Source organism: Carassius carassius, chromosome 45, assembly GCF_963082965.1.
Source record: "Carassius carassius chromosome 45, fCarCar2.1, whole genome shotgun sequence".
Lineage (NCBI taxonomy): Eukaryota > Metazoa > Chordata > Actinopteri > Cypriniformes > Cyprinidae > Carassius > Carassius carassius.
This window is the reverse complement of record NC_081799.1, coordinates 8,507,969-8,527,197: the sequence shown is the minus strand read 5'-3', so window position 1 is coordinate 8,527,197 and position 19,229 is coordinate 8,507,969. Positions and strand designations below refer to the sequence as shown.

Here is a 19,229-nt window from a genome sequence, read left to right as displayed (position 1 = left end):
TTTATACTATTCAACATTGCACAAATAGAAAGGCAATTAAACCTGTCCACTTGTGTTCTGTTTTCAAAATCCTTGAGTGATAGAAAGTTTGTGATTGCACTTTCTTTTTTTCTCTCCATCTTTTTATATTTTCTTTCTTCTCTCCATTGTTTCCCTGGCTTCATACTGTTTAGTTTTTGTCATTTAACCCAAAATAAAAGAAAGTAAACTTATTTTATTTAATTAATTAATTATATTTTGACCAAATTTCCCATTTATAATTGCAGTTTTTCTTACAAATTCCCCAACTTTATGGTTTTGTTGACTGAAGTAAGGCTGTGAATAGACCGTATTAGAGACGATGAAAAAACATGAGGAAAAAAATATTTTAAAAGTCTGTGAGCACTTTAACTTTAAAACTGAAAGTTTGTGATTAAAAAATAATAATAATAACTTTTTTTTTTAAATCTGATTGTACCCTCATTTTGATTTATATTATTACCCCTGGCACATTTTATTTATTCATTTTTGTAGTTGTTTACCTTTTTCTTTTCTTTTTTTCTGTTTTATTTTTGTAAACATAGTTGTATATTTATTTAATATTTCATCAGGTGGACATATGGACAAGAAATGAAAACAAAGTCAAATACTAATAAAATTAATATTTCTGTTATTTATCCTCCTGTTGTGCAAATTCATTATTTTCTGAGACTTTGTCATATGAGACTTTGACTCACGTCAAACCAAATAAAATACATTAAGTTTTTATTTTAACTTACATCACAATGCATTATTTTGACAAATCTCCATTGTGAATGAAGACCACTGACTGAACGCAATTTTTTATTTCAATATTATTTGTATACTATTATATTATTATATAGTATATCATTTTTATCTATTAATATTTCAAAATAGATTTTTCTAATTAGATTTAAATATTTTGATTTTAATTTTTAGCAAATTTGCACTTTTGTAATTTTTTTCTATTTCAATTTATTTATTTTTTTGTTTTCAGTTTTAGTTTTAGTAGTACTTCATTTGTTATTTTGTATACAGGTTTCATCAAATCATTATATATATTTATTTTATTTTAGCCTAATTTCAGTTAAGAAAATTAATAGTTTTACAATATTTTTTAGTTAATAACAACACTGGACTTGAGCTGTCCATGTGAGCCCACTTTGCACATTCACCACAACAAACTATCATTTCTATTGACTTATGTAAAGCTATTTGATGCAGTACTACGTAATTTATGAAGTGTAGTGCTTATAAACAATGTTATCTTTTTTGTTTGTAATATTTCACATAGGGACGTTGGCACAACACCGGAACCAAATAATAAGAGCATTTGTTTCCCTCGCAGACTCGGATGTTTATCACTGACGCACGCTCGTGATGTTGTAACGTGATTTCTGCTGTAAGAGGGTCGCGTTTGTAGTGCAAACTCGAGAAGAATTCATTAATCTGATACAGTCATCTTCTAGCGTCTGTTTGCATAAAGGCTGAACATGCTCAGGACGGTGGTGTGTCGGGCAGGGAGCGGACTTTTAAAGGTAACACACGTGTGCGATGTTGCTCTGAGGACTCAGAGGACCACTGTTTGACACTTAAGTTGAAGGCTTTCACTTTTCACTTTCGGTCGAACGTTTACGTTAAAGATCATTTAAATAATCATTTATTTATTTATTAAATAAATAAATTAAAATCACAATAATGTGCATGTGATGATTTATGAAAAATGTGCACATTTTTTTTAAAATTATTTAAAATCCCATGCTACGTGTATTGTGTTAACCTAACTGAGACTTGTTATAAACCTTGTATATCATTGCTCTTTTTGTTGTTTTTGATTGCTTCCACTGTCCTCATCTGTACGTCGCTTTGGATAAAAGCGTCTGCTAAATGAATAAAAGTAAATGTAATGTATCATCAGCTCCATCCCACAGTCATGTGTGCCTGAACTTCAACTTTAACCTTTGTTAAAAGCCTTAACGTTACTTAAATAGTGACTGTTTGTATAAACCTTGACTTTTAGCCATTGCAGAGACAGTGGAATTTATCTTCATTGACAGGAAATAAAAAATTGGAAAGAAACCAGTTCAACAAGTTGTACTAATATTTTAAGGGCGTTAAGGTCAAATCTGAAATCAAATTTGATTTAACATTTTGTTGTGAATAATTCATGCATTAGGTTGCCTCAGTTCTAAACTGAATTTAAATGTTTGCTGATGTCACCAATGGTAATTTTAAAACCAAAATCATATAAAACATTTTTACATACCATATATAGATATGAGGACTACAGCTATTGATTATTTTAGTAATGGAGTATTCTCCTGATTATTCCATTGATTAATAGACTAATTGGATAAGAAGTAATTTTTCTTTATTAAATAAAGAAATTTTTCTTATTAGAGAAAAATACTAGACATGCAAGAGCACGTAAGATAGGTCTCTTAAATTAACAACTAATTTGTTTCCTTTTTAAGAAAAACTATTTTTTTTATTGCTGAAATTGCATACATTAATAACATGCATTTAATTGCCTAATTACATTGAAAATGCAAATATAAATATATAAATGTCAGAAAAATAAATACTTTAATGAAAATACGTGTGTGTGTGTGTATATATATATATATATATATATATATATATATATATACTGTATGTGTGTGTTTATATATACATAACAAATATACACAGAACACATGCAAACAAATCTTTTATTTTGGATGTTATTAATTGTTTGACAGGACTAATGTCTATTCAATTATATTTGTTTTTGTATAATGTATAATTGTATTTGTGTAAACAAACATTTTTATTACTCTTATTAATTGTTACAAGTATTCAGAAATAATTACAGAATGCATTTAATAACATTTATAATATATAGTAATACAATATATAATACAAATAATAATTGTTGCATAAAATAGTATATAAATGGGTACAGCAATTATTATTTGTATTATACTTCTCATATATGTGTGTGTATGGATTATGTTATTTGCTTCTTTTCATTACTACATTGCATCCTGTCTCTTCTGTGCGCAGCATTCACAGCGAACCGTGCCTGTGTTGTGGGGGAGCCGAGCTCAGCAGCGATGGGCTTCCAGCCTCCCGATAAACACCGTGGTTCTGTTCGTACCCCAGCAGGAAGCCTGGGTAGTGGAGAGGATGGGTCGTTTCCACCGAATCCTGGAACCTGTGAGTTACCCTTACCAATATCTTCAATGTATTTAAATCACATTCAGCCATTTAAAATAACACATTTTTTGTTTCCTGCAGGGTCTGAACTTCTTAATTCCCATCCTGGACAAAGTTAAATATGTTCAAAGCCTTAAAGAGATTGTGATAGATGTGCCAGAGCAGTCAGCAGTTACCCTCGGTAAGTCTTTTTCCACTCCTCTACTTCCATGGATTGTTTTAGATGAAACCAATATGTCTTTTATGGCGTTATTTCACTGTCAAATGTCGAGAGCGCATTATTGTAGTGCGAAAGTACATTAATATAATGTGCAGAGCGCGAATCTCTTCTCGAGCGCGGGAACTGGGCATGCGCTCTCAGATACACGTTGCTCTTGTAAGAATTTTCTCTGGGCTCGCTCAGAGATTATGCCTGCACTTAAAACGTGTTCAGTGCAATGCAAATCTCTCCTCTTTGCTTAAAGTAAGCGTGTATGTGCTTAGACTGTGTCCCGTGCGATCGCACATGGCCAAGGACTCTTCTCTTCGATTTCTTTCTCTTTGCTCTTGGCATAAACGCTGTCAAAACGGCAACAACCAATCAGAAATAGGCTTCAACGACTGACCAATGAAAACGCAACATCGTACATGGAATCTTATTGGTTGATATTGAACCACACATGGAACACATGGAATAAGTTCACTGAAGTTCAATCAAGACGAGCCGAGACGGATCCACTGAATCGACGATCTCAGTTAACCAGTTTTATTTGTTTTGATGTTAAATATGTCAAATGTATCTTAGAAATGTCTGGGAAGTCATTTCAGGTCAATATGTATTGTAAACATTGGTACTCTAGACTCTAAAGTTATCTGAAAGAAATGTTACAGGGCTGGATTTCCCGAAACCTTCTTAACTCTTCGTTGTTTTTAAATTATACCTTAAGCTAAAGCTGTATCTAACGTTAATGTGTTTCCCGAAATTTCTTAGTTAAGTATAACTTCTGTAAGTCATTCGTTAGTAAGGTTGGTCTGGACCACTCTTAGCTATACCGTATCACTGTTGATATATACAAATATAATTCTGAAGATGTAACACACCCAGTGTTCAATTAGGATTATGGCAAAGAATAAATACGAAGATTCCCTGCTAAATTCAAATTTGCTTTTGCACTGAACCAGAGACAAACGCGCTCAACGCTTGTCATATTTCATACACGGATATCTCATTTTTTCATTTTTTTCTATTCTACTAGTAGTACGTGGTGGTGGTGGGGTACTGACATTGTTTAACCCTCTGGAGTCTAAGGGTATTTTTGGGGCCTGGAGAAGTTTTGTCATGCCCTTACATTTGTGCTTTTTTCAGTTTCTTATAAATATCTAAATGGGTAAAGACTAATCTCACTGTAATCAGCACAAACTTCATTTAAGATATACACATTATGTGAAAACTAGTACAAGTATATAAATAAATAAAAAGAGACTTACTCATGTTTATGATCTCTGCTGAATAAAGTGCTTCATTCTTTTTTTCTGAGGAAATCCATTTCTCAAATCCTCAACCACATCACATCTTTTTGGGGTGAATAATGTGTTATTCCTCTCATCGCGAAGCAAACAGTAAAATAAAAAAAAACTTGAACAGTCTCGCTGCTTTTTCTTCTGTTATGGGCGTATTCAAGCCGTGCGCTTCAGTTTGAATCTGAATAGCGCGTTCGGCGCGGGGGCGTGGTCACATTAGATACTAACATTCTTCCAAATATATTCCTTTGTGTTCAGCAGATCAAAAAATTTCATACTAGTTTGAAACTGCTTGAGGGGGAGTAAATTATGATTTTAATAATTGTCATTTTTGGGTGAATATCCCTTTAAGCGACAGTCTAAGCACATACACGCTTACTTTAAGCGAAGAGGAGAGATTCGCGATTGCACTGAACACGTTTTAAGTGCAGGCATAATCTCTGAGCGAGACCAGAGAAAATTCTTACAAGAGCAACGTGTATCTAAGAGTGCGCGCCCAGTTCCCGCGCTCGAGAAGAGATTCGCACTCCGCACATTATATTCCACGCGCGAGCAGAGAGATTCGCGCATTATATTAATGTACTTTCGCGCTACAACAATGTGCTCTTGACATTTGACAGGGAAATAATGCCATAGTCTTTTTGCTTTCAGACAATGTGACATTGCAGATTGATGGAGTTTTATATCTCAGGATACTTGACCCGTTTAAGGCAAGTACTTTTTTCTGCTTTCTGCCAGTATTTCTTTAGGCTTGTCCTCTCACAGTGTGCTTCTGTTCTCCTCTGAAGGCCAGTTATGGAGTGGAGGACCCAGAATATGCCGTCACACAGCTGGCACAGACCACCATGAGATCAGAGCTGGGAAAACTGACCCTGGACAAAGTGTTTAGGGTGTGAATGCCAGACAATCTCTCGGTGACTGACACAAGATCTTATTCATTATTCATTTGTGTGCTTAAGGGTAATTTTTCTTGTTTGACAGGAAAGAGAGTCCCTGAATGCCAATATGGTCCACTCAATAAACCAAGCATCAGACGAATGGGGGATTCGATGTCTTCGATACGAGATCAAAGACATTCACGTTCCTCCACGGGTGAAAGAGTCTATGCAAATGCAGGTATGACCATTTGCTCTTCAATTTCATCTGACAGACTACAGCGATCTCCTCTGTTATGTGACTGATGAAACATGAATCACGGTCAGGTGGAGGCCGAGCGGAAGAAGAGAGCCACTGTTCTGGAGTCAGAGGGGACAAGAGAGGCAGCTATAAATGTGGCCGAGGGGCGCAAACAGGCTCAGATTCTGGCGTCTGAGGGACAGAAGACCGAACAGATTAACAAAGCTGCTGGTGGGGTTTTTTACTTAACATCTGGCTGGGGGTTTTCAGAAAAATAATGTTGTTGATGTTTTATTTTGTAGTTTTTCAAAATGATTTCTGTAATAACTTGCCTCCCCTCTGAACTGCATGTCCTTTTTGGCAGAAGTCTCTTTAACTAAAAATACAAAAACATTTTCATAAATGGAAAAAAAAATCAATTAATTTAAATGTAATAACCATACTGTACCATGAGACATAATGGTCTCAATCATTGTACAAATTGTAATGGTTATTATTTTTGTATTTTTTTATTATTAATATTATTATTATTAAGGACAACAAAATCATTATTATTAGGGCAGAGCCAATGGGCGCAGGGCCATCTTGTTCCCCTAAGGATTATTAGGGCTCAAACCCGAAGGGGTGAAGAGCCCTATTGATTTCCTTAGGATTATTCTTATTTTTTTTTTTTTTATGTAAACCTTCCGGGGTTTTATGGGGGCCTTAACATACTCAGAAACTTTAGAAAATTGGCACACACGTTGAAATCTAAGGCCATTAGGAGGGGATATTAATAGCTATAATATTGTTGCCATGGCAACATGTCAAACTTTCTTGCTTCAGTCTTCCTGATGCCACCGGGGTGGCGTTTGCGCTGACAGCTCGGGCCCGCCATCGCTGCTTGCAGCTATATATATTTATTGTTATGTTGCATTTATTCTCAAATAAATATTTACTTCTTTATGTTCAATGTTGAAATATTCACTATGCCCTCCCGTATTAATGATCTTGTTTCACCCGAACAGGTGAAGCGAATGCTGTTTTGGCTAAAGCTGAGGCAAAGGCCAAAGCTATCCGGCTGCTGTCCGAGGCACTCACTCGACAGGTAGATCTGATTCACCTCATGAACAACCTTCATAAGAACCATATCACACTTATACATCCTCACACTGTATATTAGCATGTGTGCAAACTGATACATTATCAAACCAAAGATAAACGTAGTGAGTTCTGGCTGTTTTATATTATCAGGGCATCTTCTTGATATTTCATAACTGTATCTGTACAGAATGGAAACGCTGCCGCATCTTTAACTGTGGCCGAACAGTATGTCTCCGCTTTCTCCAACCTGGCCAAGGAATCCAACACTGTCTTACTGCCTACCAACACAGGAGATATCAGCAGCATGGTCACTCAGGTATGGCTTCATTCATATATATTGCACATAATATTTCCTAATAACAACACTCATGTCCCTAGTTGACATGTATACCTCACTGTTCTCTTGTCTTCAGGCCATGGCGATTTATGGGAGTTTATCGAAGACAAAGAGCACAGCAGACAGTGTGACTGCTGAGACTAATGAGCCGATTCTGGAAGGGGAAGCTGTTTCTGAAACCGAAATTGAGCGTAAATAAAGATTTGAGTCTCATTCTGGGATAAAGGACAGAAACTGCTGATACCGCAAAGATTCTGGTTGTAGGGGACTGATGCGAAAAAACTAAAATGATAATATGATGATAAAGCATGATGATGTAACTACACAAAGATTTTATTGTGTGTGTTTGTTTTATTAAAATAAATCTGGAATATTTAGTTTTTCCTGATAATCACTGACCAAGTGCTTGTGTGAAAGATCATTCTTCATTATTCCAAGGTTTCTGCTATTCATTTTTTAAATAATGAAAATATTATACTTTATTGTATAATAATACTGATAATATTCATGCAGTCCAAATGAATCACAAATGAATGAACTGGTGAACTGCAGAATATTAGTAAATGCTGTATTGCTGTTTTTTTTTTCAAAAACATGTATTTTGAGAGAGTTAAGCAATGTATGAAGCAGGCTCACACAGAAGTCACTTTTCAAGTCAAGCAGCATGGTAAATTCTTGCATCAGTGAAATGAAACGACTGGATTTTGGCTGTGCGTAAATTCACCGAACAACACTGACCATCAAAGATTAGATATTTTAAAACGCAAGTGTAGAGTTATTTTCTGTGTTTAGAAGTACACTACAGCAAACGTCCAAAAAAAGTGCTGTTTACAATTCAGGGGAATCCCCTTACATGATTTAAAGTAGAAAATCATGTATAGTCAGCCAGTGATGACTGATTATTTATACTGTAGACAGAGCTAAACTTATTTTAAACCTGAATGTTACTTTAATCTCATCTAGTCTGGATGAAATCTAAAGTTGTGTGTTATATTAATAAATCGAGCTGAGAAAAACCTTTCTTGCAAGAATTGAGACACATAGACTCAGGCCATAAACAGTTTAAGAGGGGTATTCAAGGCATAATTATGGGACCCTTATTCTGCAATAATACATGTGTACAGCAAATATACATGTTGTAGCATGCAATGATTAAAAAAATAATATGTATGTAACACTTTCGATGGTAATATGAATAGCCAGGTAAGTAACAGCTCAAAGAGGAGCCACAGTGTAGTGGTCCCTTATTGAAGCCCAAAGGGGTGACATGGACAGGTGGGTATGCAAGATTTATACACAAAGACATTTAAATTACATATTAAAAGACATTTTATTGAAAATTGTAAACAGGTCATGATCTTCAATCAACAAACTAACTAAAAAAGTTATTAAACCGCATCCATTTGTTCTTATAAAAGCACTCTTCATTCATTTCATAACACTGTTCCTCAAAAAATTTAAATGTGAACAGAATGAAATCTTTTGCTTTCCAGGAAGGAAACATTAACAAGCAAGTCATTGATCAGAAAGGCTCATGTGCATGAAAAGTTAAGAGTGTTGGAAACATATCAAGTCCCAACCCATGTGTCAGTAGTATTAATACTTGAAGTTCACCAGGACTGTGAGTGCCACTGGGAAAGAGATTTTTTTTACTTTTAAATTTAAATTTTTCAGAAGAATTTGACAAAATATATATTCATAATATATATTCAATACATGACTTCGGTCAGCTGAAGTAAAATGAATTCACACATCCTTTCTTTCAAATTCTTAAACAACATTTAAGCTTTTGCTTTGTTGAAAAAGCACCAAGAATAATTAACATTATACTAAATGCACATTTTGCAGGAAGAATAAAATTATAAGAATTCTAAAGTTTCTTAGCACATGCATGAAAGCTATAGGCCACTGAGGCTGTATTCAAGGACTGAGCAGGTGAAGCAGACTGATTTAAACATATCAAATCTGTGGAAACCTGGCACATGATAGTGCCCACCAAACACACACACACACACACACACACAGTAGTAATCAATATCATTACTTTGTTCCATTTCATTGAGAAGAGAGACAGCATCTTATCACAAGCAGTAAAGTGGACTGTATATCCACTCTAACACATAACAGGCCACCACTACTGTGCATTTAACAGTGCATCTAGGCAAGGATACAAGAGTGAATCTCATGAAACTTTAGTTTAGAACAACTCCAGGTCTTAACTGTAATTATCATGAATGGTTGTATTTGCCATTTTTAATTTAAGTCAATTTATTTCAGTATCTGTTTTAAGTAATATGGTAAAAAATGTAATGAAAATCATCATTTAGAATAACACACACTCAAAATTCCTAGCACAAAATTCAGATGGTAATGAAAATGTGCTTAATTGTGATTTACAGCATAAAGATGAATATAGACAGACTGCGTACAAAAATTATCTCAAATAGTTGTTTTCTCTATGGCTCGGTCGTTTGTGAAACTTGTTGTTTTACCCGTAATTGAAATGAATGTATGAAATGAACATTTACAAATTTAGCTTTCCAAATCTAAAACAAAACTATTACAAATATTTATTAAATATGGTATGTTTATCTGATACAATATATAATCATTTGATGAAGTGTTATCTTCTACACTATTATAGTATTTATTCATTTTGGAAATTTCTGTTTTAATTTTAATGCTTGTTTTAGTAATTTGATTTTTATATATTTATTTTTCTATTCTATTTATATTTATCTAGCTTTTACTTATATTTATTTAAATCTTAGTATTTCAAAATCAACATTTGTCATGTTTATTTTCATATAAACAGCACTAGTGAAACCCATTTCTCATTTCAGTAATGATTATTGTGGATGTGTTAATTTTTAATTACTTATGTAATAACCTAAAAAATTCATTTTAAAAATATACAGCACAGGTCTGTCTCTCATCTCCATACTAGATTTAATTGCTTATGAACCCAAAGCATTTCTGCAGAGCTGCTCTGTCAGAGTTCACCTCTGAGTCTGGTGTGCAGGTCCTCTTGGTCGATTTTGCCCGTCTGCTCGTACCAGCGGTGGTGGGTGAGCAGGGCCAGATTACGGGCGGAAATGGCACTCATCTCCATGGCGCTGGCCGCCCACTCCACGGCGTTGAGGTAGTAGAGGCGATCATGGAGGATGAAGGGAGGCGTCCTGCGGTGCGGTGGGCTGTAGGAGGGGTACGCGAGCCAGCGCCTCTCCGACACAGAGTCCCAGGAAAGGAAGATTTCCTGCAGGTTCTTCTGAGAAAGTGGCTGAGGGGAGAAGATCTTCCATACTTTTTGTTGACTGGCAGGGCTGGGCGAGTAACCCTTGGGAATCTTCACTGGGTTCAGAGAGCTCAGGCTGTGGATCTCACAGGCTTTGTTGTCTACTGTGAGGACGGCAGAAACAAAGAAGTCTTCCGGCTTCACTGTGGTGCCCAAATAGGACACATTGAGCAGACCGTGCACCAGCGTGGCCACCGTTTGGTGGAAGCGACCAGGGAAGTGGGTTGGAATGGGAGGAGAAAAGCCTGAGAAGTTGATGTCAGACATGCCCTGGTGGAGAGGTGTGGCAACTACAACTATGTCGTACGTGGAATGGGCGGCACCAGACCCGCCAACATAGTTCACTTCGTAGAAATATGCAGCGGAACCTGAAAGTAAAAAAAAAAAAAAAAGAGTGATAAAATATGACAAGTTCAACTTATTACGATTAATTGCTATTACTTTTAATCACGATATACAGTATTATCAAGGTACTGATATTTAGTTTCAAAAAGTGGTCATAATAAAGTATAACAGGTTAAATAACTGAAAATTTAAATACAATAAAGCAATACAGAAAAATATATAAAGTTAAACGTTTTACACAGATTAAAGTTCAAAAGAACTATAAAGACCAATCGGTATCACTTTACAATAACACCTCATTAGTTGACCATTAACTTTCACAATGAGCAATAGCTATATTTGCTACAGAAGTTAATTTTTTTGATAAAAAATAGTCTTAGTTCATGTTAGCTCATTAAATAATACAGTTGAACTTTAGATTTTAACAACGTGTTATTAAATATTGCTATACCTAAGATTAATGAAAGTTCAGAAGAATTTGTATTGGCCCTAATGAAGCCCTGATGTAAAGTGTGAATGAACAATAAAGAATCAAAACACTTTCAAACAATATCTAGGGCATGTTGTAGTCCAGATTAAAATGAAAAAAAAAAAGTTTGAAAATAAATAGCCTATTAAGTGCTTGTTAGAGCAGCACACGTGTCTTTCAAGCATACAGCAGTGTTGTTTATTTTGACACGTTGATGGGAATAGTATTATTAAAATGCATCCCAAATTCTGAATAATTTCTAATATCTAATTATTCATGGTATTTAGAAGTGCCCACGATGACAATATCATGCATATTAATTACAGTGATATATTGCATTACCAAATACTGGCACATGTCTAGTTTGCAGTGTACATAATATATAAAAAGTTGACTGTACCAGTTTTGGATGGTCTCGTCTTCATGGAGATGGCTGTCACACGAGCTGGAATAAGTTCAGCTTTGCTGTGGTACAGAAGCCCGGAACAAACCAGCTTATTCCCTCCATCCACTGCCCACAATCCTGAGTCGGCTCCTGCTAGTGCAATAGCACCTACAAATACAATGTGCCACATTCACACACTTCTGTACCTTAATAAATCAGTCCTCCTCAACGGATTTTGTGAGAGGGCCATTTTACACTGGTAGTGATGCAAAACATCATATTTGACACATCAAATTTGTGATATAAAAACTAACTATAAAAATGCCTGATACATTATTGCAGCTAATGTTCTCTATAGCATCTGAGGCAATGGCAAATAATAGTGAGAAAAGGAGGGGAAAGATCTTAAAACTAGTTTAAAACACGTTGCAACTTTAAAAAAATGTATCTTTGCATTCATGCTGGTTTAATTCTGAAAAACTTGATGTAGGGAAAAAATTGGAATAACTCTAAAGCATAAATTGGTGTAAGTAAAATATAATTACATATTTTCCTCAAATAGTTGTGAATGAACATATGATCATTATTTAAAAAAAAAGTTTACATTTTTCCAGGTAAAAATTATTTTTTGGAAATATCATAAATAATTCATTTATAAATATTACGTTTCCTAGGGGTCACACCACATGACATCTTACAACCTAAACTTATTTTGCTTCGTCATAAAAAGCTTAAATTATCTGATATTTTAAGAGACTTATTGACATTGACAAACAGTCATAAGAAAATTGCACATTAGTTGCACCAGATGATTTTGATAATTGGAACACACACAAAAAAATAAAGGGCTGTCAAACAACTAATCGCATCCAAAATAATGTTTTTGTTAACATAACATGTGTGCATACTGTGTATATTTATTATGTATATATAAATACAAACATATGCGTGCAAATATGTTTATATATTAAATATATTTATCTTATATGTAAAATATAAAATACAAATATAAAATATGAATACATAAACATCAAAATATATACTGTATGTGTGTTTATTTATATATACACATAATAATTATACACAAATATACATAATATATACACATTGTGTAATCAAAAACTTTTATTTTGGTCACGAAAATAAATTTTTGACAGCACTAAAATATACTAATAACAGTTTCATTGCTTATTCGCCTGAGAAATAATAATAATAATAATAAAAATTATGCAAAGCAATTTTTTCCCTACTGGGATGAACTTTAAATCAGAATTTAAAATCATGCTTATCATAGAAAAAGTCATTGTATGTTTTTAAATAAATTAATCAATTCAGACCCCAAAAAAATGTCATGTCACCGACCCTATTGTTATTAATGAAGAACTGTCATTATATATAATACAAGCATACCCACAAATCCATTGATTCGGACACTTTGGCCGTAGTTGACTCTTGTGACGGGTGTTACGACGTCATTGAGAAAGACCTGAGAGAAACCCTCAGCCAGCATGGTCTCCTCCAGCGTCTGATTGACCAGAGAGAGGAAGCCGTCTCCACCCATAGCATGAAGCAGCTTCTCCACGCTGGAGAATGAGTAGCCAAACTGCTGGTACTGATATATTCTACAGGGAGGACAGACATGGACAATAAAAAGGATATTACCTGCTTATGTTCAGTCTATTCACTACTAGAAAACAATAATGGCAACACAACAGACAAACCTCATAAACTTGTCCAGTATGCCCTCCACCCACATATGCATTCGAATGAAGTTAAATCCGTATCTCCACAGCATGCGTATGACGTTCACTATGAACCAGTCGCTCTCTTCAAACGTCAGCTCCTTCCCGTCAAATATCGCCAGCTTAGAAGAAACATCAGCACGAGGAGACAGACCTGAAAGTATCCAGTTCTGCATTTTAGAGAAGAACATCATGAGGGAAGCTTGAGAGGGAAGTGAATACTGACCGAGTCTGTCCACAAAGTGCTTCATGTGCAGGTTGAGGGGGTGAATAATAGATCCTCCCGTCTCATATTCATATCCTCCAATGTTTTCAGTGGCCAGACGACCTCCCACAGTCCCAGCCTCAAACACTTCGATCTTCACTGCCGGTCCAAACTCTTGTCTCAAGAAAAACGCTGCTGCCGTGCCTCCGATACCACTGCCAATTATTGCTGAAGGAGAAACGCACATTTATCAGATCCCACCACATTTGTCCTCCAGTATGAGCTCTGTATTTACACGATATCATCCTAAACAAGTCATAAAAGCCTGAAATATTAAATACGTTACTCAAAACAAATATGCAACCCTTTTTCTTTTACATTTTGTGAAAAGTTTGAATAAAATAAAAAAAAATTTATCAAATTTTCTTAATATTATTTCATATGTCAGGCTTTACAGGGATTGAAGTCTAACAATTCTTACATAAAAAATGAATCATGTTAACCAATTTCCCATACCAATTTTCTTTGGTGGCTCTCTGAGTTCAGGAGCAGAGGCAAACCCCCTGCGTCCCACCTGACAGAGCCCAAAGAAGAGGAGCGCCTTCACTGACAGGTGTCTCAGAGCCATTCTGGGGATTCAGGGTTTCTCAGTATTAACATCTGAAAAACAAATGGCAGGAAAATAGGTAAAAAAATAAAAAAATAAAGTTGTCTGTCTAAAAGAAAGGTCAGATTTCTTGCTTTACAAGACAAATCACGCAGCTTGCTACCAGATCCATATTTTATTATCTGGTCTATAACACGTTACAGCTGAGAAAACCATAAAGATGCTTGCATGGCTGTGAAATATGACTCATTACTGCGAAATATTTTCCCTAAAAACTGGTTTTAAAAAACTTTGTGATGAAAGAAATAGCACTTGCACTTTGTGTACAAAACTACGTCATCACGCAGTCCGTGAAATACAAGTTAAAACAGTTCTCTGCCTTTTCATGTTTCTTTTGTTTTTCGTTATTTTTTTGTTATTAACATGTTACTGTCTGTATTCGTTTATGAGTATAAATAAAAAGAAAAAAAAAACTGCTTTTTGACTCGGTCACAATTCTGCTGTACATGACATACACGACAAAGCTACTCGTTATTTTTTTTTTATTATTTATTACCAGAAATTTAGAGTATTTACATTAAATTAACCAACGATTAATTTTGAGATTCCTGTTAACGTCCTTTAAAACTATTAAGTTTTAGAATAATGTATAACATTAGAGTAAGGTAATTTAGTATATTAATGATAATTTATTGATTTAAAATATTTTAAGTCATCCAGGGTCCCTTTAAAAGTTCACTTGAAGACACCTGGTTGAGAATCTCTAAAGTAAAAACATTTTTGAACGCAAGAATGAAGAAATACAATTGACAATTGCGAGTCTGCTCATGTGAAATGTAATAAAAACTTAAATGTTTAATAAATGACAGTGATGATAACTACAGCAGCCAGAGAGGACACGGTCTCATCGATGCGAAACAAATAAGTTGATAAGTTTCCTGTTAAACAGACATTATCATGCATGTCACGTTCACATTCACGCAGCTGCAAATACTTTTTATACGGTTGACAGTCCAACTTCTGGTGTATTGCCGTCAACAAAGCTGTAAAAAGATGTACCTCACCTGTTTAAAGTTCGCGATGAGAAGTTAAAATAAAGTTTAAAGGTAATAAAGTGCATAAAACAGGTGCGTATGGCCGTAATGCGACTCTATGGACGCCAAGTCCAACTGTTGTAAAACTCCAACGAAGAAGAAACAGGTGCGTGAACTTCAGCAGCCGAGGAACGGAAGCGGAAATCGGACGCACTCGCACGGCGGAAGTGACGTGTGAGGTGTAGTAGGAGGAGGTGAACTTACTGCAGGATTTTGGTTTCATTTCAAGTTTTAACATTTGAACGTTTTAGTGATGATTTCCAGGCTTTGTTAGTAAAATGTGTTGTTGTTTTTTGAGTCGCTGGACAAATCAGTAGCTTTATAACCAGCGGTTACTGCCGATAAAAGCAGCTGATGTGAGGTCAGGAATGGCAGAAGCGCAGCCGGCGCGCGTGCAGAAGGCAGTAGAGGAGATGCTGCAGAGTCTGGAGAAAGATCACATCCGGGAGATGCAGGTAAGATTCATGTTCATGTTCCTTCTAAAAGCTGAATACAGGAGTAACAGATCTAGACTCTAATCAGGATATCTGTGATCAACACTGTTGCTCTTTGTCAACATCAATGCAATATTTAGACAAGAATTGGTGGTAGTTTTAAAATGTTTTGGCAGAGTTTAAATAATTGTATGTATAGAATGTTACACTGTAGAACATTGCTGTCAATATACGACATGTCAGCTCAGCTTCTGCTAATGTGCAGTGATCAGTTTTTCTTTTCTCTGTTGATTTACTATATTGTCTTAAGCCAGCTGTACAGTTTTTGACCACTTATTAGTCAAAGGTTGATTAAGTAATGGCTTCTGATGCTCTTTCGCTCTTCAGGGCCGCATGTTCCGCTGCAGTGCAGAGTGTTGTGAGAGTCCAGGACACTCCATGAAGCAGGTGCACCAGTGTATAGACCGCTGCCACGCTCCGCTGGCTGAAGCTCAAGGACTGGTCACCAGTGAACTCCAGCAGTTTCAGGTCGCTCGACTTCTGTCAGCCATCAATCACTTTTAGTCTTATAGCTTGAATAATGTTATATAGACTAACCATTTATTCATCTACAGGATCGTCTCACGGGGTGTACAGTGTACTGTAATGACAAGGCGAAGGATCTGTTTGACTCCGGGGCGAAGGAGCCTGCTGTGCGGGCGCTGATGGACAGCTGTGTGAGCAGCTGTGTGGATGAACACCTGAACCTGCTGCCCAGCATGACTCGCAGACTGAAGGACAGCCTGAACTCAAAACCTCAGTGAAGCTCTGACTGTGGCCGAGGCTGTAGGAAATGATTCTTGTGGACTCATGAGTTCACTGGATGGAAGAATGTGATCTTTGCTGTCACCTGATTGTGACTTGGTTAATGGCATGTGATGATTTCTGTCCATATTGTTTGTGGTTTTTGTACAGAAAATAAATAATGTGATCAAAACAACTTGCTACCTGTTAAATGACCCCACTGGACTTTTCCTTCATTTTTAAAAAGTGTTACCTCATCTCAGGGGCATGAAACGCCTCGACTTTTTTCTAAATAATCTATCTAAACATGCACAAAAAAACTGGGCTTGATTTGGTTGTTCTAAAGGTGTGTTTAAAATGACTGTTTAAGGTGTTTGGGGTCAAAATTACCCCACGTTGAAAATGAATGGGGAAAAAGAAAAATAATTACTTTTTTTCATTTTGTTTGTCAAAATAAAAGCAAATCCATTATAAATCTGAACATTTCTAAATATAAAACAAGTTCTGGTCCTGGAGCATGAATAAAAAGTGGAACAAACTTTCCATCTCATACACAAACACACACACACACACACATGTGACTGCAACAGAGAGCATTTTTACAGAAATTGGCGAATAAAATAAACAAAACTGGCATTAATCTAAAAAAAAAATTACATTTAAATCAAGGTCTGGTCCTAGAGCATAACCCAAAGTGGAACTGACGTTCTATCTCACACACACACACAAATTTACAGTATGTGACTGCAACAGAGGGCATTTGTCTGAAATTGGCGAATAAAATAAACAAAACGGGCATAAATCCTAAAAGAAATTACATTTAAATCAAGGTCTGGTCCTGAAGCATAAATAAAAAGTGGAACGAACTTTCTATCTCTTATACACACACACACACACACACACGTATGTGACTGCAACGGAGAGCATTTTTATAGAAATTGGCAAATAAAATCAACTAAACTGGCATAAATCTGAAAAAAATTCACAAATACAACATGGAACAAGCATGTACCATCACACACACACAGAGGTGGGTAGAGTACCCAAAAACTGTACTCAAGTAAAAGTCAAAGTACTTCTAGAAATATTTACTCAAGTAAAAGTAAAAGTACTAGTCTTGAATAGTTACTTGAGTAAGAGTAAAAGAGTATCGGATAAAAAATCTACTCAAGTAGTTAGTTACTAGTTACTTTGGGTCATATATACTGAGCCTATTTTTATTTAGATATATAGATAAAATGTAGGTAATGTATGTGTGCGTGTATAAATGTATATATTTCATCAGCCTTTACTCCAATTTATGTAATTTATTATAAAACCTTGTCTGTTTACTTAAGTAACAGATATAGGTGTCATGCCATAACATATTTTTAATACGACTGACTTTATATTAAATGTGAATTTAACATTGAAAGTTAATGTGATATAAATATTGCTACTAATCTTTCATTGTTCAGAAAGAGAGCAAATAACATTTACATTATTAAAGATAATTTTCACTGACAGTCTAGATTTCAATCACTCTCAGAAACTCCCATTAAAATCACTGAAACTGTTAACACTGTGAAATCAATATCTTAATTAAAGATTCGTACACACATCTGCACTTTGTTGTTTCTGACGAGAGAATTCGCCAGAAAGAGGTCTCCAGTCAGTGACGAGTGAAGGAAGCACCGGCATTTTAGCGATGACTCATCGGAACACCTCTGATTGGCCAATGCTTTAATAAGCTCAAAAGAATCATGTGTGATTTGTTATAATGCGCAGCGCTGTATAAACGCATCTATCTCTGGCTCAGCGCCAGCAAGCAATCAAAGATCTGAATTTAGCAGCTGATAATATGACTCGCTGAACGTACTTGCACATGTGTGATTGTATTAAAATTAATAAAATCTTAATCGGCTATTTTTTGTCTTTTGGAAGCTGCATTCAACTTGACTCCCCTCTGTTATAAGCCACACACGTACAACAAACTAATGTCACAGTGGTATCGTGTACTGTAATCGAATGTAGCCCAAGTTATTACCTGTTAAACAGTAGACAGCACACGCGGTGTTCATCTAATAAGAATCTCCATCGCTAGAAAATAATAGCCTTTGCAGATTTCAATTCAGTGCAGTTCCAGCCACGTTTTCAACGCTCTTTCTGTTCTTAAACGTTACAACTCTGAGTGAACCACTTCAGATGCTCAGCGCGTGCGGCAGGGAACTGAACGACTCATTCAAACTGATTCATGAACCAATTCACTCGTTTGCCAATTGGTTTGATCAAGCCTTTGAACAGTATTGACTCAAAAGAATGAATCATTCGCGAATGGGCATCGCTCATTGCCCAGAGAAAAGTAGACGGCGCGTTTGGAATAAACTGAAGCATTTATAACATTTATTGCATTAAGATAAAGTAACGAGAGGAGCGTCGCCCACAGTAACGAAGTAAAAGTACAGATTTTCCCCAAAAAATTTACTCAAGTAAGAGTATAAAGTACCCATCTTTAAATATACTCCGAAAAGTATTAGTTACCCCAAAAAATTACTCAAGTAAATGTAACGAAGTAAATGTAACTCGTTACTACCCACCTCTGCACACACACACAACACACACAGAGTGAGAGAGAAAAGGTATGTATTAATGTATGT

At 35.6% G+C, this 19,229-nt stretch overlaps 3 protein-coding genes across 3 annotated transcripts; 2 read left to right on the top strand and 1 right to left on the bottom strand.

Moving 5' to 3' along the window:
* The first annotated feature begins 1,346 nt into the window (after positions 1 to 1,346).
* On the top strand, positions 1,347 to 7,637 carry stoml2 (stomatin (EPB72)-like 2). The gene is made up of 10 exons (XM_059538677.1): positions 1,347 to 1,538; positions 3,046 to 3,198; positions 3,280 to 3,379; positions 5,350 to 5,408; positions 5,487 to 5,588; positions 5,680 to 5,814; positions 5,901 to 6,045; positions 6,822 to 6,901; positions 7,085 to 7,213; positions 7,311 to 7,637. The coding sequence occupies exons 1-10, from the start codon at positions 1,494 to 1,496 to the stop codon at positions 7,431 to 7,433; spliced, it is 1,071 nt and encodes a 356-aa protein (XP_059394660.1). The 5' UTR covers positions 1,347 to 1,493; the 3' UTR covers positions 7,434 to 7,637.
* A 2,400-nt stretch (positions 7,638 to 10,037) lies between these two features.
* On the bottom strand, positions 10,038 to 15,489 carry pcyox1 (prenylcysteine oxidase 1). The gene is made up of 7 exons (XM_059539068.1): positions 15,347 to 15,489; positions 14,192 to 14,335; positions 13,697 to 13,903; positions 13,450 to 13,624; positions 13,139 to 13,350; positions 11,744 to 11,896; positions 10,038 to 10,897 (listed from the first exon to the last, which is right to left on the bottom strand). Exons 2-7 carry the CDS (start codon positions 14,301 to 14,303, stop codon positions 10,227 to 10,229), a joined length of 1,530 nt encoding a protein of 509 aa, XP_059395051.1. The 5' UTR covers positions 14,304 to 14,335; positions 15,347 to 15,489; the 3' UTR covers positions 10,038 to 10,226.
* Positions 15,490 to 15,554: 65 nt separating this feature from the next.
* Positions 15,555 to 16,785, top strand: LOC132127272 (protein FAM136A-like). Its single transcript, XM_059539069.1, has 3 exons — positions 15,555 to 15,831; positions 16,198 to 16,338; positions 16,425 to 16,785. The coding sequence occupies exons 1-3, from the start codon at positions 15,745 to 15,747 to the stop codon at positions 16,611 to 16,613; spliced, it is 417 nt and encodes a 138-aa protein (XP_059395052.1). The 5' UTR covers positions 15,555 to 15,744; the 3' UTR covers positions 16,614 to 16,785.
* The last annotated feature ends 2,444 nt before the right edge of the window (positions 16,786 to 19,229 follow it).

Bases quoted from the DNA above. Each gene is read 5' to 3' on its own strand.
- stoml2 (XM_059538677.1), top strand. From the start codon at position 1,494: ATGCTCAGGACGGTGGTGTGTCGGGCAGGGAGCGGACTTTTAAAG. The intron at 1,539-3,045 runs GTAACACACGTG...TTCTGTGCGCAG, and splicing joins CAGGGAGCGGACTTTTAAAG to CATTCACAGCGAACCGTGCC. The intron at 5,815-5,900 runs GTATGACCATTT...AATCACGGTCAG, and splicing joins AAGAGTCTATGCAAATGCAG to GTGGAGGCCGAGCGGAAGAA.
- pcyox1 (XM_059539068.1), bottom strand. From the start codon at position 14,303: ATGGCTCTGAGACACCTGTCAGTGAAGGCGCTCCTCTTCTTTGGGCTC. The intron at 13,625-13,696 runs GTCAGTATTCAC...GGATACTTTCAG, and splicing joins GCACTTTGTGGACAGACTCG to GTCTGTCTCCTCGTGCTGAT. The intron at 11,897-13,138 runs GTATGCTTGTAT...TTGTATTTGTAG, and splicing joins CCGAATCAATGGATTTGTGG to GTGCTATTGCACTAGCAGGA.
- LOC132127272 (XM_059539069.1), top strand. From the start codon at position 15,745: ATGGCAGAAGCGCAGCCGGCGCGCGTGCAGAAGGCAGTAGAGGAGATG. The intron at 15,832-16,197 runs GTAAGATTCATG...TTCGCTCTTCAG, and splicing joins ATCACATCCGGGAGATGCAG to GGCCGCATGTTCCGCTGCAG. The intron at 16,339-16,424 runs GTCGCTCGACTT...ATTCATCTACAG, and splicing joins GTGAACTCCAGCAGTTTCAG to GATCGTCTCACGGGGTGTAC.